Source organism: Mauremys reevesii, linkage group 11 (assembly GCF_016161935.1).
Source record: "Mauremys reevesii isolate NIE-2019 linkage group 11, ASM1616193v1, whole genome shotgun sequence".
NCBI classification, from domain to species: domain Eukaryota; kingdom Metazoa; phylum Chordata; order Testudines; family Geoemydidae; genus Mauremys; species Mauremys reevesii.
Window position 1 is genome coordinate 34,179,767 of NC_052633.1, and position 18,070 is coordinate 34,197,836.

General features: G+C 44.4%; 1 protein-coding gene across 5 annotated transcripts in view; it reads left to right on the top strand.

The window, feature by feature from the left end:
* Positions 1–18,070, top strand: part of CCDC141 (coiled-coil domain containing 141) — a 155,463-nt gene that overhangs the window by 59,626 nt on the left and 77,767 nt on the right. For all 5 annotated transcript variants that reach the window (XM_039494686.1, XM_039494689.1, XM_039494688.1 and 2 more), the window contains exon 7: positions 5,234–5,428. In XM_039494686.1, the coding sequence (XP_039350620.1) occupies positions 5,234–5,428 (195 nt within the window). The remainder of the gene's footprint in view (positions 1–5,233; positions 5,429–18,070) is intronic.

Sequence of the window (18,070 nt, forward strand, 5' to 3'; positions counted from 1 at the left end):
TGTACTAATGCCACTAGGGCAGGCCCTGTTAATGGACCCTAGTTTCATAGGAATGTATTTCATTGTTTTTTTTCTAAAATTAATTCACACTATCTATTCCGATATTAATATGTTGAAATATAAATGAAAGCTCATGTTGGATCTCATCATGAAATGCAGCCAGTACCTGCAAATTCCAGTGCAGCTGATGGGAGCTGATGGAATTGAGTATCTCACAGGAGTGGCCCTATGGAGCCAATCCTGCAGCATTTATTCATACAAGTAGACCCATTAGAGTGCAATGTATGTAAGGGTCTGTGCCCTCTATCTGCACGGGGACTGTGCCTTCTGTTTTGTAAAACAAAAACAATTCCTTTAAATAAAAAAGGAAATGTATACAGAACAGTAGAATGTAGTCAGTCTTGAAATCCTCATTTTTGCCGAGCAGAAGTTAGAGGGACAAAGGCAGGATTTTATGAAAGAAAAGTCTTGCTTTAGAGAATATATTTCAGTGTTCCCTTAACTGATAAAATATACATACTAAAGGTTATTGCTTCCTGTACAGAGCTTTTTTTAAAAAAAGCAAGTAACAGATTTTTCAATCACAGGCAAATTGAATGGATTGTTGTATTTTGTCCCCAGATATTAGTCCCTTTTCTTTTTCTCTGGGGACTTGAAAATGTCCAATTCTAGGGTCCAAAGATTTTCACCATTTGCATGGTATTTCTCAGTATTTCTGGGAAGGGTGGGGGGAATGTGCAATTTTAAGCAATTCCCTGATGGCACATGTAAATGGAAAAGGTACATGAATAATCAGAAAACAGCCATATTTTCTAGGGTACAGAATGGGTATTTTTAAAAATAATGAGCTCAGAATGGACCAGGGCTGCTTGTGTGCGGTCCTCCTGTAGGGCAAACTGGACCCTAACAGCCTAGGACCAAACTGTGCTCTGAGGGTTCTTGTATGGATGGGAGGACAGCCCTTTGGGCACACTGTCCCTTATAGCTCGTGCTGTGGGGCCAAGTTTGCAGGGCTGCGGAGACCTGGGGAGAGGGTGCATGTATGTTCAGCAAAGCAGGAATCAGATTTTCTGTTTAGTGAGACATTCCTGAGTTTGATTTTTTTTCTGTTCCAGAACAAAATGAAAATAGACATTTCAAAATTTCCTGCAAAATGCAATTCTGCGGGGGGGGGGGGGAATTATTTGGAATTGATCAAAACATTTAATTCCAATTTTGGAAACAAAAAATAAAAATGTTCTGTTTTGAAAATGTCTGAACAGAAGGTTTTGACATTATTTAATGCTGGGGGTGGGGGTGGGGGGATTTTGTTCTAAATAAAATGTCAAAAATCAACATGTTTCTGTCAGCAAACTTGCATTTTCCAACAGCAAAATGTTCTGTTTGAAAATTTTCAACCAGTTGTAATGTACATGCCTTGTCTTCCTCCCCACTTCAGAAAATAGCAGCCATTCTGCTGTAAAACTAATACAATCTCTGGTTATATGGACTTTTCAGTGGGTCAGCTCCAGGCTGTGGAGGATTGTACTATGACTAGGTGGCATTGGTCCCCAGATTCTATGCAGAGATACATGGTCTCTGCAGATGACCCCATGTCTTTAGCAGATTTCCTGAGATCCACAGTTTCTTGGGGCTGAGCTTTCTGATTCTTCTGTAGAGGAAGGGAAGACCACACTCACCCCACTTGCAGAGGTGGTTGCACACACTGCAAGTTTATTTTTTTACAAATTCTCCTGTCCCCCACATGGGTTCTTCCACATAGAGGTATCGTCTGGACTTCGGTTATATAAGAACATGGGGACTGACATATTGGCTCAAGCAAGTCCAGTCCTGTCTCTGAGGCCATTACTGTGGCTTCAGAGGAAGATGCAAGAAACCCTAAAGTGGGTAGAAATGGGATAACCTATCCAGAGAGGAGTTTCTTCCTAATCCCCTAAATTAGAGGCTGGTGAAGCATGAGAGCGCATATCTCTTACAAATGTTTCCCCCCCCCCATCTCTTGTAACTCTGTATCCATATAAATGTGTGGTCTTTTTTTGAATCCCACTAAACTCTTGGTCTCAATAATATCTTGTGGCAGTGAGAGCCACAAGCTAATTGTCCAAGTAAAATTATTTCATTTATCATTGAATGTCACCTTGTTCTTGAGAAAGTGTAAATAGGAGAACCCAATTTGCTTCCTCTCTGCCACTGATTATTTTACATATACTTGTTGTGTCCCCTCGTATTGGTCTCTTCTGTAAACGAAACTGTCCCAATCTTTTCAGTCTCTCTTCATCTGGATTTTCCCCTCATATTTTTCTAATTATTTTTGTTAGCCATCTCTGCTTTTATTGGTATAGAGTGAGCAGAACAAAATATAGTATCTGAAGAGACCGCATACAGTGACATGATAAAATTTCATTCATATTTTCCATCCTATTCTTTATGCCTCTGAACATTTTGTTTGCTTCTTTGGCTGCAGCTGCATACTGAGCATTATTGAGCTGTCCACAATGATCCCCAGGTCTGTTTCCCAAGTTGTTCCAGTTAATTTAGAATCCAGTAAGGTGTCTGAGCAGTTCAGATTACTCCTTTCAGTGTGAATTACCTTGCATTTATCAACACCGATCTATCTTAAGTAGGCTTGACATTCTATTAGCAAGTAAGAAGGTGACTGGATATTTCAGGGAATTGAAGGAAGTCTTTCACTTAGTTGCTGGTCCAAATCTAGCCCAGGTCTGTAGTGAATGAAAGTTACTACCTTCATCACCATTCAATGGCCTATGTGAAATTAGCTGCTGATCTCTTTTTAAACAAGTTTCTATCACAAAACCATTGCCACAAAAATGGACAGCCTCAGAAAAGAGATCTCAAGGAATGAATGGAAGTACGTGGGCTAATCTCCCCATCTCTACTGATGGTACCTTAAGGACAGGTTTAAGGGAGTGGAATGAGATAATGTGAAGAAGCTTATGCTAAGACTTCTTATATTATAACTGTTCTGTAAATTATTGGATTATTTCTGCCAGCCTATCAACACAGCATCTTTTCACTAACACTTATTTCACTAAAAAATAAAATACACATTAGAAAGAGAGCCAAATTCCCAGTATTTTTAGCACATCTTGGAAAAAACAGAGCCAAATGCCATTATTGTGCCATGTGTATGCATCATGGCATTTTCTGAAAAACCCATTTTCCTTTGTCATATCTCACTTTAAAATATTTGTCAGTCTACAGAAACTTCTTTCTTTCTTTCTTTCTTCTTGTAGTGGGAGGAACTGCAACAGAAAAACTCTCTCTTTTCTTGTTTCAAAATGTATTTAATTCATTTGCAGAAAAAGTAGCAGAAAGATGCTAATTAAGGCAGGAGGGTTTGCAGCATAATAATATTGATTTTGTTTTGAATAACACAATAGGTTTCTAATGTCAAATGTTGACAGGAATAACAATAGATGAAATAAATGTATGTATGTTTGTTTGTTTGTTTTATCAATTGCTCATTCAAAAACAAACAAAAAAACCACAAAACTGTAGTACTGAAACAGGAAGTTCTATTGAAATCAAGAATGGTGGGACATTTTTTTCCTTTTTCCATTTTAAAATAAAATATTACTTTCAATTTACAATGAATATGAAAACCAAAATGCCCCTTTTAAAATTAAAAATGTCAGTTAGGATTAAGATGGAAATGAGGGAATTTACCATAGGTAGAAAAATGTAAGTGAAGGACTTGTCTATATAAGAAAGTTGCATCAGTTTAAACCCTGCGGGGGCATTCCTATAATGCTTTAAACTTGGTGTATATTGTGCATCAGTAACCTCACAGCACAAGGTAGGCCAATATAACCAGTTTTAAATAGATGTAAGATGTCGATATGGGTTTGCACTGGTTTAACTACTTTTTTTTTTAACTGATTTAAATTTCAAGGCAATCCAAGTAACTGCACAGATTTCATAGCACTTTAGAAGAGTCAAGCTTTAAATAGAAAGCTGGTTTAGTTCTAAACTGTAGTAGATCTGGCAGCCCACTGTAAGTACATCAGTGGAACTTCTGCATATAGGCAGTGTCCACACACAAACTTGCATCGGTCCAACAGTTTTAGTTTTGATACATCTGCATTCACCAATGAAAAATGTTCTAGTGCTCTGATACTACAGTAATGAGTGCTATGGAGATGTCTGTAAACAAACATCTATTCCTGGCTCTGCTATGGACTTGCTGGGCACTTTTGGGAAAGGCACTTAAAATCTCTGTGCCTCAGAATAAGATTTCCTGTCTGTGAAATGGGGATAGTGCTTACTTCACTCTGCAAAGTGCTTTGAGCTCTATGGAAGAAAAGGGCTTGTAACAGAATGTCCTGCCCCTTTGATGGCCTGGGGCCTGCCAGCCCTGTTTACTTCTCAGGCAGAGCTGGAGAAGGGTTCAAAGTGATTATAAATCTCAGCAAGTGGTCCAGTTCGTAGAGTAGTGGCAGGAGACAGATGGGCTCTGGCAGCAGGCCCTGCAACAGGGGAATTGAAAGGATGGTTGTGCAGTGACATCTGTAACCCATGATGGGTGGAGGAGCTTCTTTGTTTTGATGTTTTGCCTAAGTTTTATGTTTGAAGAATAAAACTGGCATGTGTGTTTGTGGAGTTGGAATGGGGCAATAGTTGATGGAGGCCATTGAAGAGGAACCTGTGATGTGTCCCTTCCAGGCCACGATAAATGGGGCAGCATCCTGACTCAAATGATTATTCATCACAGAGCTCTCAGCAAAAATAGTTAATATGCCCCCTACCATATGGCACTGAAGCACGAACAGCGAACATCGTGGCAATATTTCAGTTTGTCTTTGGCGGGATGAGGCCCCCAAAGAGCCTGCAATGCCAGTGTGATCTGAGCTGGCCCTGAGTGGTGATTAGAAGGGTTCATTATCAAAACCTGGGGGGGGGAAAGTCAGATTTCTGTGTGGTTGGGGCTGCATTTTATTTTACCCAGAACAATTTTCCCGGGGGGCATGCTGTAGTCTTCTTTTGCTTGTGGGACCGTCCTCTGGCAATTTTGTCACTAGACTCTTATTCATTAAAGCTGTCATTTTGCTAAGAAATCATTGGAGAGAAATTCTGTTTTAGTTGGCTATAACCTTCACTCATATAAAATTAAATTATTGTATTTGCCAATAACTGTAATATGTTACTATGCAACAGTTTCCTTTGGATCATTTTAGATACATGGAGTTAATTAAATCAGCACTCTTCCTTCTAGGAATGGAATTCCACTGTGGAAAAATTAAAAGCAGAAGCACTCAAGATTCTGTTTTCAGAGGACTATGCAGAAAAGGAACATCTGAAGCTTTCAAATCAGAAAATAAATCTGTTGCAAGAAGAGTTGTGCCATCGTATGGAGGAAAGGAAAACCTTGTTACAAGAGGCCAATGACTTCTTTAGTGCTGCTAACAAGGTTAGTTAGAGGCCAAGTCTATAATTATAATCTGATTGTATGACTGCTACTTTGCTCTTGAAGTCTGATATGCAAGGGATTGTGCAAATTATTGGACAAGATAATGGAATAGCTGATATGGGACTCAATTAATAAAGAATTAAAAGAAGAAAATATAATTAGTGCCAGTCATCATGGGTTTATAGAAAATAGATCTTGACAAACTGACTTGATTTTTTTAATGAGATTTGGTTGATGAAGGTAACATTATTGATGTAATATACATAGATATCTGTAGGGTATTTGACTTGGTACCACAAGACATTTTGATTAAGAAACTAGAATGATAGAAAATCAGATTGAATTGATTAAAGACTGGCTAACTGATAAGTCTCAAAATGTAATTGTAAGTGGGGAATCGTCATTGAAAAGGTATGTTCCACAGGGATCAGGTTTTGGTCCTGCTCTATTTAATATTTTTATTAATAACCCGGGAGAAAACATTAAATCACTATTGATAAAGTTTGCAGATGACACAAAGATTGGGAGAATGGTAAATATTGAAGAGGACAGGTCATGGATACCAACTGATTTGGGTTTCTTGGTAAGCTGGGTGCAAGCAGAAAAATATATGTTTTATTATGGCCAAATGTAAAGCCATACATTTAGGAACAAAGAATATGGGCCATATTTACAGGATGTGGGAACCCATCCTAGGAACCAGGACCATCAGGTTCTTATATAGCTCATTGCATCAGTAGATCTCAAAGCACTTCACAGTCTTGAATGTATATCTGCACAACATCCTGTGAGACAGGGAAGTAATTAGTCTCCATTTTACAGAGGGGAACTAAAACAAAGAGAGGCTAAGTGTCTTGCCAAGGTCAGTCACACAGGAAGTCTGAGGAAGTGAAGGGAATCCATGTCTCACCAATTCCTAGACTCGGGCCCAGGGCTGTCCTTCGGCATATGCAGCATACGCAGCTGCGTGGACCATGAAATTTGGGGACCAATTTGCCCCAAATTTCATGGTTCCCTAGGCAGCTGCATGCTGCATATGTGGAAGCATCAGCTCCGGTGACCAGCCCTATCCCTCAGCCGTCCCTAGGGGTGTGTGGGGCCCCGGACATCTCTCTCCACCATACCTCTTACCCTTTCTCCCTGCTCTGTCCCCACCCCGCCCCCATTCCACCTCTTCCCCCAGGGACCCCACATTCACCAGCAGTGGCGGGAAGCAGAGCAACCCAGCCCCAGCCTGCTCTACTCCACCAGCTCCCAGCCACGGCGCTCTGCTTCCCGCCGCCGGTGAGTATGGGGAAAGGATCGCCCCCTGCACTCACCGGCGGTGGGAAGCAGAGAGACGCGGCCCCAGCCCGCTCCGCATCCCTTGCCCCGGCCCCACCCATGTCGCTCAGGTTGGGGAAAGGTCCGCCCCCGGCTCTCACTGGCAGTGGGAAGCAGAGCACTGCGGCTGGGGGCTGGCTGAGTAGAGCGGGCTGGGGCCGGGCTGCTCCGCTGCTGCTGGTGAGTAGGGGATCCCTTCCCCCAAGCCCCTCCCCCGAGCGACACGGCTGGGGCCAGGGCGAGGGAAGCGGAGCAGGCTGCTCCTAGCCCCCTGCTAATCCCCTGGGCCACTCTGGGCTGTGGGGCCCCCAAAAGTGGCTCCCCACAGCTCCTGCCTCCCACACCCTGGGGGGAGGCCTGGGGCCCCACATAGCCCCCCTGCGGGGGGGCTGTGTAGGGCACTCAAATGTCTAGAGGCAGCCCTGCTCGTGCCCTAATCACTAGACCTTGACTCTGAAAAAGACTTGGGGGGACATGGTGGGTAATCAGCTGAACATAAGCTCACAGTGTAATTCTTTGGCCAGAAAGGCTAATGTGATCTTTGGATGAATAAACAGGGGAATATCGAGTAGAAGTAGGGAGGTTACATTACTCTGTGTTTGGCACCAGTGCTGGACACTGCTGGGCACTGTGTCTACTACTAGTGTCCATAGTTCAAGAAGGATGTTGATAAATTGGAGAGGGTTCAGCGAAGAGTTATGATAATGATTAATGAATTGGAAAGCATGCCTTCTAGCAAAAGGCTTATGCATGGCCAGCCCTTGCTGTTCTGCCAGCCATGTTAGACGCATACACATGCATGCACATTGACCAGCTGAGGATAAAAAGAAGGCTGGACTGCAGATTGGCCAAGCACATAAATAAAATAGATAAGCAAGTACATAAATAACCAGCTGAGCAATGTGGCACCCTCTCAGAGGCTGATTTGGCATCCATGGGGACTGCCCTGATCACCTACCCTTTGGCTGGCCCTGGGCTTAAGGAACTCAGTTTGTTTATTTTAACAAAGAGAAGATTAAGGGGTCACTTGATCACAGTCCATTGGTATCTGCCTGGGGAACTGAAATTTAATAATAGAGGGCTCTTCACTCTCACAGACAAACATATAATAAGATCCAGTCACTGGAAGCTGAAGCTAGACATGAGGTGTAAGCTGGAAATGAGGTGCAATTTTGTAACATTCATTTGTTCATTAACCACTGGAACAACTTAGCAAGTTCTGTGATGGATTTGAAAACGTATAATCTCTCTCTGTGCCCCCATTTCACAGACGGAGAAATGAGTACCTTCTTCACAATGTCACTGAGTCTTCATTCATCCATACTTGTAGTGTTCTTGCAAAACCTTGGTTAAAAGGCACTATTTAAATATAAAATGTCATTTAAGAGTGTGTGTGTGTGTGTGTATACAGACAAATGTTTTTATTTTAAGGTGCCCATAGACACAATCTTTTGATAACATATTTTTTTATTTTTTCCACAAATTTTTTACAGAAGCCTTAGAAGTTGACTATTTCCAATAACATTTGTAGCCACCCTGTTAAAAAAAAATCCGTATAAATGCACAGTGAACTAAAAACGGACTTTTGTCCGTGGTTAATTATATTTTGAGCACGGGGGGGGGGCTATTATCACATCTGTATATTAACCTATAACCCATTCTCTTGGTTTTCATATATATATAATGCATTGAATTAAAATTATTAAAAACTTCCGAAACTGCTGTCTCTTCTTGCACACAATGGGCCTGTTCCTGCTCCCACTGAAGTAAAAGGTAAATGTCAAACTGACTTCAGTGAGAGCAGGACTGGGACCCAGTATGTAGAGGACCTGACCCTGCAAACCCTTACTCATGTGAGTAATCCTTGCTCATGCATAGTCTCATTGAAACCAATGAGATTATTCACATGAGTATAGGCTACTTGCACAAGTGATTGTAGGACCAGACCCTAGTTCAGAAAACATTCACATGCATCACAATGCTTGGTCTTTGTGACCTTGTGAGATCAAATTTGAACCTGGATTGGCTTGGACTATTATTATTATTATTATTATTGTATTTTTGACTGTGCTAGGTACTTCACAAACACAAGCAAAGACACAGCTGCATGTGTGTGTCTTGCTGCCTTTTCTCATACATGTCTGCCTTTCCCCAGTTATTTGTTCTTTGGTCACCTCCAGTTTGAATTTCTGCAATGGTCTTTATGTTGAGCTACCCTCTGAAGACCCCAGGGGAGGACAAGTAAGACACAATGAGGCTGCTCACGTAGGGGAAGACCCTACAAACATTTACTTACATGAGTAGCTTTACAAACCATCGTAGTCCTATTGAGTTAAATAAGTAAATGTTTGCAGGATCATACTCTTCTTTAGCTGTAACGCTTTATAGACTTTGGGCTACGGGTTTGTTGTCTAGTGCAAATCATATATATCATTATATATAAAGCCATACATAGTATGGTTCTAGCTACTCGGGAGAACATCTCTTTTCCTATGTATCATCCCAACATTTAAAATCATCTAGGTCAGTCTAGCTATGAGTCTCCTGATTTGACATCTGGGAGGGGATTAGAGGCAGGGTGCTCTTAGTTATGGAGGCTGGATTCTGGAATTCACTCCTCCTTGTGGTCCAATGAAGCCCAGTTTTGTTAGCCTTCAGGATGTGTTGCAAAACTTAGCTGTTCAGCTTTTTACTTGAGGATGGCGGCTCGAATGAGAGGAATTTTAGTTGACTTTTTTGTCAGGTTTGTGAGTGTTGTAAGTTATGATTTAGTATTGATTGTACACGCTCACAGAGACTCTAATGCAGAGGTGGGCAAACTTTTTGGCCTGAGGGCCACATCGGGTTTTGGAAATTGTATGGAGGGCCGGTTAGGGGAGGCTGTGGCCCAGCTCTGCCCCCATCAGACCTCCCCTGCTTCTCGCCCTGACGCCCCCCCCAGACCCCTGCCCCATCCACCCCCCGCTCCCTGATGGCCCTTCTGGGACTCCTGCCCCATCCACCCCACTCCCTGTCCCCTGACTGCCCCAGAATCCCTTTCCCTGACTGCCCCTGCCCCCATCCAACCTCTCCTCTCTTTCCTGACTGCCCCCCAGGACCTCTGCCCCATCCAACCACCCCTTCTCCCTGTCCCCTGACTGCCCCCAGAACCCCTGTCCCTGACTGCCCCCTGCCCCCACATCCAACCCCTCCTCTCCTTCCTGATTGCTCCCCCAGGGACCCCTGCCCCCATTCAACCCCTGTTTCCCACCCTTTGACTGCGCTGACCCCATCCACACCCCCGCCCCCTGCCCACTATCCAACCCCCCCGTTCCCTTACCATGCTGCCTGGAGTACCGGTGGCTGGTAGCGCTACAGCCGCACTGCCCAGCTGGAGCCAGCCACGCCCCCGCGCAGCACAAAGCACCGGGTCAGGCTGGGCTCTGCAGCTGCGCTGCCCCAGGAGCTTGCAGCCCCACCACCCAGAGCATTGTGCTGGCAGTGCAGCGAGCTGAGGCTGTGGGGAGGGGGAACAATGGGGGAGGGGCCTGGGGCTAGCCGGCCAGGCAGGAGGGTCCCACAGGCCGTAGTTTGCCCACCTCTGCTCTAGTGGGTGTAATTAAAAATAAACAAATAGACATACATGTTGCTTTATTTAAAAAAACATAGTTAATGAAGTCCCTGCTCCTATTTCAGTATTATAATTAGTCGTGACTAAGCAGACACAGAGAAACAATTGGAACAAGCCCTGGAGCTTTCCTGAGAGCAAAAAGACTGGGAAGAGCCAGATGGCAGTAGAGTGAGGAGAGGATGTGTCCAGGGAATATCCTCCTTTATAGTCAAAAGATCTCAAGGCAGGGAGGGCAGCTAGGAAAGACGAGGCAGGATCAGGGAAGAACTAAGATGGATCAAAGAATTTAAAAAAATAAAATACTGTTTTTAATATGAGTGACTCAAAGTGGATCTGAAGCATCAGACACTTAAATGAACAGTGACCATAAAGTGGAGAGGTTAGGGGGTGTAAAGACATACACAGGTCCTCACACTTGGATTCCCTTCTGTATGACATTTGGATTTTTTCATATTTGTTATCCAAAAAGCCAACAATGGCTCTAGAGGCAGGAGAGTTATCCATGCTCACAGGTATTATGCCCACGTTGTTGCTTGCAGACATTGTTTTTAATTACATTTTGTAAAAACTCTTGTCATTTTTGCTAGTTTTGTTATTGTTTTTCCACATTAATCTTTCACACTGAAATGAACAAATATAGTGAATGAACAGAAGGTTGGGGATGGATGTGTGGCTTGTCATGCGGTAAACTTGTCATGTGGTTGGTAGAATGTCCTGCCTTTGTGAAAAGTAAGTGATGCTGCAAGAGTTTATGTTGATAGAGCTGTATTCATAATGTGCATTGTGTATTGCAATTTTTCCATGCAACTATTCTTAACTAAAAAGAAAATATATGTACTTATCTCGTTCTCTGTTTCACTGGTCAACAGGAGTACATGCAACAATTCTGTCATTCCATGGAGTGTAATTGTGGTGAAATGTGTGCCACTGCAGAGATCCTGAGGTCCAGGGCTCCAAGCACTTTACCCAGGCAGCTAGAGGTGGCGACAGTATCGGGCTAATGGGGCTCAGGATGTATCCAGACTTCAGTGCAGGAGGGCTTAGAAAGAATTGAACTACTTCAGGCAGTGGAACCCATTCAGGTCACCTACATCCATGGGGACTGCTTGTTTTTAATTCCCCGAGGAGTAGGGTTCAGATGGGCTGACGTTAAGTGACACCCACCAACCTCTGTCTTGTCGTGAGATAGAAAAAAAAATTGTTCCCTCATGGGCTCCACAGAAGTATGAGGTGCATGGAACTTGCCCATGGCCATGAAAAAAAATTATTGCTGGAGGCAATGAAGAGGTCAAATCATTTAACATGAGACTTTGGTTGTTGGGTCATGAATGGGTTGCTCAGAAGAAAATAAACTGGAGAGTAAATCCTGGGCATTGCTCCAGGGAGAAAAATGTATCACAAGATAACAGTTCTTCAGTTCTGAGGTATTCTTGATGTCAGGTGCTTGAACCCTGCATGATGGAGCAGTGAAATTATGGCTGAGTCATACTAGCAGATGAATCTCACTGGATCCAAGCAGAGTATAAGGGTATGTCTACACTACGGGATTATTCTGATTTTACATAAACTGGTTTTGTAAAACAGATTGTATAAAGTCGAGTGCACGCGGCCACACTAAGCACATTAATTTGGCAGTGTGCATCCATGTACCGAGGATAGTGTTGATTTCCGGAGCGTTGCACTGTGGGTAGCTATCCCATAGTTCCCACAGTCTCCCCCGCCCCTTGGAATTCTGGGTTGAGATCCCAGTGCCTGATGGGGCAAAAAACATTGTCGCGGGTGGTTCTGGGTACAGCCTCACCGCTCCCTCCGTGAAAGCAGCAGACAACCGTTTCGCGCCTTTTTTCCTGGGTGAACTGTGCAAACGCCATAGCACACCAAGCATGGACCCTGCTCAGCTCAAGACAGCAATCATGGACATTGTAAACACCTCGCGCATTCTCGTGCAGTCAGTGCTGAACCAGGACCTGCAAAGCCAGGCGAGGAGGAGGCGGCTACAGCAGCACGGTGATGAGAGTGATGAGGGCATGGACACAGAATTCTCTCAAACTGCGGGCCCCTGCGCTTTGAAGATCCTGATGGTAATGGGGCAAGTTCTAGCCATTGAATGCCGATTTTGGGCCCAGGAAACAAGCACAGACTGGTGGGACCGCATAGTGTTGCAGGTTTGGAACAATTCCCAGTGGCTGCGAAACTTTCGCATGCATAAGGGCACTTTCATGGAACTTTGTGACTTGCTTTCCCCAGCCCTCACAGTTGAGAAGCGAGTGGCAATAGCCCTCTGGAAGCTTGCAACGCCAGACAGCTACCGGTCAGTCAGGAATCAATTTGGAGTGGGCAAATCTACTGTGGGGGCTGCTGTGATGCAAGTAGCCAAAGCAATCATTAAGCTGCTGCTACGAAAGGTTGTGACTCTGGGAAATGTGCAGGTCATAGTGGATGGCTTTGCTGCAATGGGATTCCCTAACTGTGGTGGGGCGATAGATGGAACCCATATCCCTATCTTGGCACCGGAGCACCAGGGCACCCAGTACGTAAACCGGAAGGGGTACTTTTCCATGGTGCTGCAAGCACTGGTGGATCACAAGGGACGTTTCACTAACATCCATGTGGAATGGCCGGGAAGGGTTCATGACGCTCGCGTCTTCAGGAACACTACTCTGTTTAAACGGCTGCAGCAAGGGAATTACTTCCAAGACCAGAAAATAACAGTTGGGGATGTTGAAATGCCTGTAGTTATCCTGGGGGACTCAGCCTACCCCTTGATGCCATGGCTCATGAAGCCATACACAGGCAGCCTGGACAGTAGTCAGGAGCTGTTCAACTACAGGCTGAGCAAGTGCAGAATGGTGGTAGAATGTGCATTTGGCCATTTAAAGGCGCGCTGGCACACATTACTGACTCGCTCAGACCTCAGCCAAACCAATGTCCCCTTTGTTATTGCTGCTTGCTGTGTGCTTCACAATCTCTGTGAGAGTAAGGGGGAGACCTTTATGGCGGGGTGGGAGGCTGAGGCAAATCACCTGGCCGCTGATTACGCGCAGCCAGACACCAGGGCGATTAGAAGAGCACACCAGGAAGCGATGCGCATCAGAGAAGCTTTGAAAATGAGTTTCATCACTGGCCAGGGTAGAGTGTGACTGCTGTGTTTGTTTCCCCTTGATGAACACCCCCTCCTTGATTGACTCATTCCCTGTAAGCAACCCACTGTCCCCCTTCGATTACAGCTTGCTTAAGGAAATAGTCACTATCGTTTAAAAAGCATGTATTCTTTATTAATTCATTATAAAAAGAGGGAGAGAACTGAGAAGGTAGCCCGGGTGTGGTTTGGGAGGAGGATAGGAGGGAAGGAAAAGGCCACTAAAAAAATTTCACAATAATGACAGCCTTTTGGTTGGGCTGTCCACGGGGGTGGAGTGGGCGGGTGCATGGAGCCTCCCCCCATGCGTTCTTACACGTCTGGGTGAGGAGGATGTGGAACATGGTGAGGGGTGAGGGTGGTTATACAGGGGCTGCAGCAGCACTCTGTGATCCTGCTGCCGTTCCTGAAGCTCCACCAGACGCCGGAGCATGTCAGTTTGATCACGCAGCAGCCCCAGAGTTGCATCCCGCCACCGCTGATCTTCCTGCCTACACCTCTGATCTTCCTTTCGCCACCTCTCATCTCGAGCGTCCCTCCTGTCCTCACGTTTACTGGCATCTTTCCTGTAATTTGATACCACGTCCTTCCACTCATTCGGATGAGCTCTTTCATTGTGGGTCACTTCCATGATTTCCGAGAACATTTCGTCTTGTGTCTTTTTTTTCCGCCGCCTTATCTGAGATAGCCTTCGGGATGGAGTAGGGAGGCTTGAAAAATTTGCAGCTGCATGAGGGAGGGAAAAAAGGGAGAGAAGTATTTAAAAAGATACATTTTACAGAGCAATGCTTACACTCTTTCACGGTGAACAACACTATTCACCTTACATAGCACATGTGGTTTCACTACAAGGTCACATTTTACATCTTAATATTGAGTGCCTGCGGCTCTGGTGTTAGAGATCTCACAGACGCAGGTCTGGGCAGCAGAATTCGGCTTGTATGCGGTCATGGTAAGCCATTGTCTTTCGGCTTCTGCAGCCTTCATATATCCAGCACCCTCCTTTACCAAATAGCAAGCAAAGCCCGTTCAGTGCTGCTTCTTTCCTGTTAACATGCAGCAGCAGAAACCACCTCCCCATCCAATTCTCTGGGATGATCGCTTTACCCCTCACCCCACTGCGTGGCTGGTATCATGGAAGATCACTGCTAAACACCCCCCTCTCCCGCCACCGCATGGCTGGTAGCAGGGAAGATCCCTGCTAGCCAAACGCGAAAAAGCTCAGCGCCAATCACCCCCCGCTCTCCCGCTGCTTGGCTACCTGCAAGGAAGGATTTCTTTTAAGCAACAGGCAAACAGCCCAGTAGGAATGGCCATCTTTGTCCCCTTAATTAAATTCCTGAATTTCAACCAGGTTACCATGAACAATATCACTCTCCTGAGGATAACACAGCGAGATAGAGAGCGGATGTTGCTTGAATGACAGCAAACACCGGGACCATACGCAGCTAGGCTTTGTCATGCAAGTCAAGTGTCCTGCCATGGAGGACGGAATAAGGCTGCCCTGCCCAGAAACCTTCTGCAAAGGCTTTTGGAGTACCTCCAGGAGAGCTTCATGGAGATATCCCTGGAGGATTTCCTCTCCATCCCCAGACGTGTTAATAGACTTTTCCAGTAACTGTAATGGCTGCGAATGCATCCCAAGTCCTCAGGGCAAATTAATCATTAAAAAACGCTTGTTTTAAACCATGTCTTATATTTACGAGGTACACTCATCAGAGGTCCCTTCATTGTCTGGGATAGTTGCTTGGGAGGGCTGGGAGGGTAATTCTGTCAGGGTGAGCAAAAGCTCCTGGCTGTTGGGGAGAATGGAGTGCTGTGTGCTCTCTGCAAGCTCGTCCTCCTCTTCCTCCTCCTCATCTTCCCCGTCCACAGAATCCTCAGCCATGGCTGCGATTACCACCCCCACCTCGGAATCCACGGACAGGGGTGGGGTAGTGGTGGTGGACCCCCTTAGAATTGCATGCAGCTCAGCGTAGAAGCAGCATGTTTTCGGCCCTGCCCCTGACCTTCCGTTTGCTTCTTTGGTTTTCTGGTAGGCTTGTCTGAGCTCTTTAACTTTCACACGGCACTGTACTGAGTCTCTGGTGTGGCCTCTCTGCATCATGGCCTTGGAAATTTTTTCAAATGTTTTTTCATTTCGTCTTTTGGAACGGAGTTCTGTTAGCACGGAATCCTCTCCCCATACAGCGATCAGATCCAGTACCTCCCATGCAGTCCATGCTGGAGCTCTTTTTCAATTCTCAGGAGACTGCATTGTTACCTGTGCTGATGAGCTCTGCGTGGTCACCTGTGCTGATGAGCTCTCCACACTGGCCAAACAGGAAATGAAATTCAAAAGTTCGCGGGGCTTTTCCTGTCTACCTGGCCAGTGCATCCGAGTTCAGATGGCTTTCCAGAGCGGTCACAATGGTGCACTGTGGGATAGCTCCCGGAGGCCAATACCGTCGATTTGCGGCCACACTAACCCTAATCAGACTTGGCAATACCGATTTGAGCGCTACTCCCCTCATCGGGGAGGAGTACAGGTATCGGTATTAAGAGCCCTTTATATTGATATAAAGGGCTTCGTTGTGTGGACGGGTGCAGCGTAAAATCGGTTTAACGCTGCTAAATTTGGTATAAACGCGTAGTGTTAGACCAGGCCTAAGAGGTACTGAAGTAAACTGGTGAGACAGAGGAGATCCCACCAAGAAAACCTTAGGAACAACCAAGCTTTGAGGAGAAAGCTCAGGCCGAGGTTTATACTCTGCTTCTGTTGTTAATAAAAAAATCTAACCTTAGGAGGGCATTCAGGTTTGGACTATGTACACTGTGTGTGCACTCTCTTCAAAGGCAGGGTGGAAACGCCATCTGCTTATTTAGTCATAACCTTGTCAATAATTGCTGCTTACCAGACAGGATAAAAACCTCCAAAGGCTTGGACCAAGGTATAGCAGAGCTTTGCTGAAAAATCTTGTGCTGTGCATAAACCTGTCAGAATGAACAAGTTCCACAAATGAGAACTGTCCACCCTGAAAACCCCACCTGAACACCTCTTTCAGAAACTTCCATCACTAGCAACCTGTGACACTATTTGGTACTCAAGAACTTCTAAAACTGAGCAAAGGTTGTTCATAGATTGGATGATTCCATTTTGGGTATATTGAGAGGATTATATACAGTTAGCAATTTAGTATTCGATCTTGTATGAGATCTGTTAATAAGGATTCCTGTAAAGCCCCACTTGCTTCACTTGGAATTTTCCCAGGCACAGTGGCCTGTAGTAGTGGGTCCTGAAGCAAGATTGGGAACTTATTTTAGATTTTTTTACATGCATGTCTTTCTACTAGTTACCTCAAGTGCACTGATGGTCGGTTTGTTTGATGATAGACTACTGTATGACAGCTCCCTTTAATTTATTTTAGTCATCATAGTCAATGCTGTCATTGTGTCTACAGTGGTGTAAGCTGATTATTTTCTCTCCATCTATGTTGCTTGCAGATAAAATAAGCACTGGAATTACTCCAGTTACAAAGGGCAGTATAAACAGTTCTTGAATGGTTTTCCTAAGTGGTTATAAATTTTCACGGCTGATATTGTCTCTGATTCTGCCTTACAGCAGGCTATTAACTCTGTATCTTTTAGTTAAAATACAGTAAAGTGAAACATTTGTCCTTTTGATGATTGTCTCTGTTTCTACAAATGCTAGTTTTGGAGAATCTCAATTTTTACTGTGTGACAGAGATAATAGACAATATTTAGTTTTTCTCCCTCTTTTCTTTTTCTGTTTGTGTGTGCATGTGTATTATAGGCAGGGCTGGTAGCGTCACCTATTATTAAGGTTACCGGACACTTCCCATAAGATTCTCTTTTCAGTTGCTTATAACACCTGTTTGGGCTGAAATTTTATGTGCCAGCTATCTGCTTTTTTTTTTTTTTAATTTCATCCAAACAGTTCCACCGTTTCCAAGAATAAAAATGCTAGGGAAGAATAAGTTGTTTTGCCCATGTTAAAAAACTCTTTGAAAAGTTCTAGTGCCCCCACGCACTAGAACAGGGATTTCAGTTTGGGCAGGGGTGTGGCCTTTGTGTCAAGGATTTCCCTTTTTGTTTGTGAAAATCTACCCAAATTTTGCCAATTTATAAGCCATTGAAAAATCACACTTTACCCATGTTCAGTGGAAAGATTTTAGATTATAACAGGTACATTTCTTGAAGTGCTACAAACATGATAAGTACTCTGAGAAATCAGGCCTTACATGTCTCATATTGGGCTCTCCAAATTAGTGGAAACATTTTGGCTTTAATCTCTGTGTGTCAGTTCTTCAAGTGTAAAATATTTGTGTAAATTTCTGACAATATTCAGAACAAAACTGTTGGGTAGATGGATTTCTATTACACAACCGATCTGAGCTTACTGTAGGGAATCATAAATGGGTCCACATTTAAAATGTCCACATGGACCTGAAGAAGAGCTCTGTGTAGCTTGAAAGTTTGTCTGTTTCACCAACAGAAGTTAGTCCAATAAAAGATATTACCTCACCACTATGTCTCTCTAATATCCCGGGACCAACATGGCTACAACAAC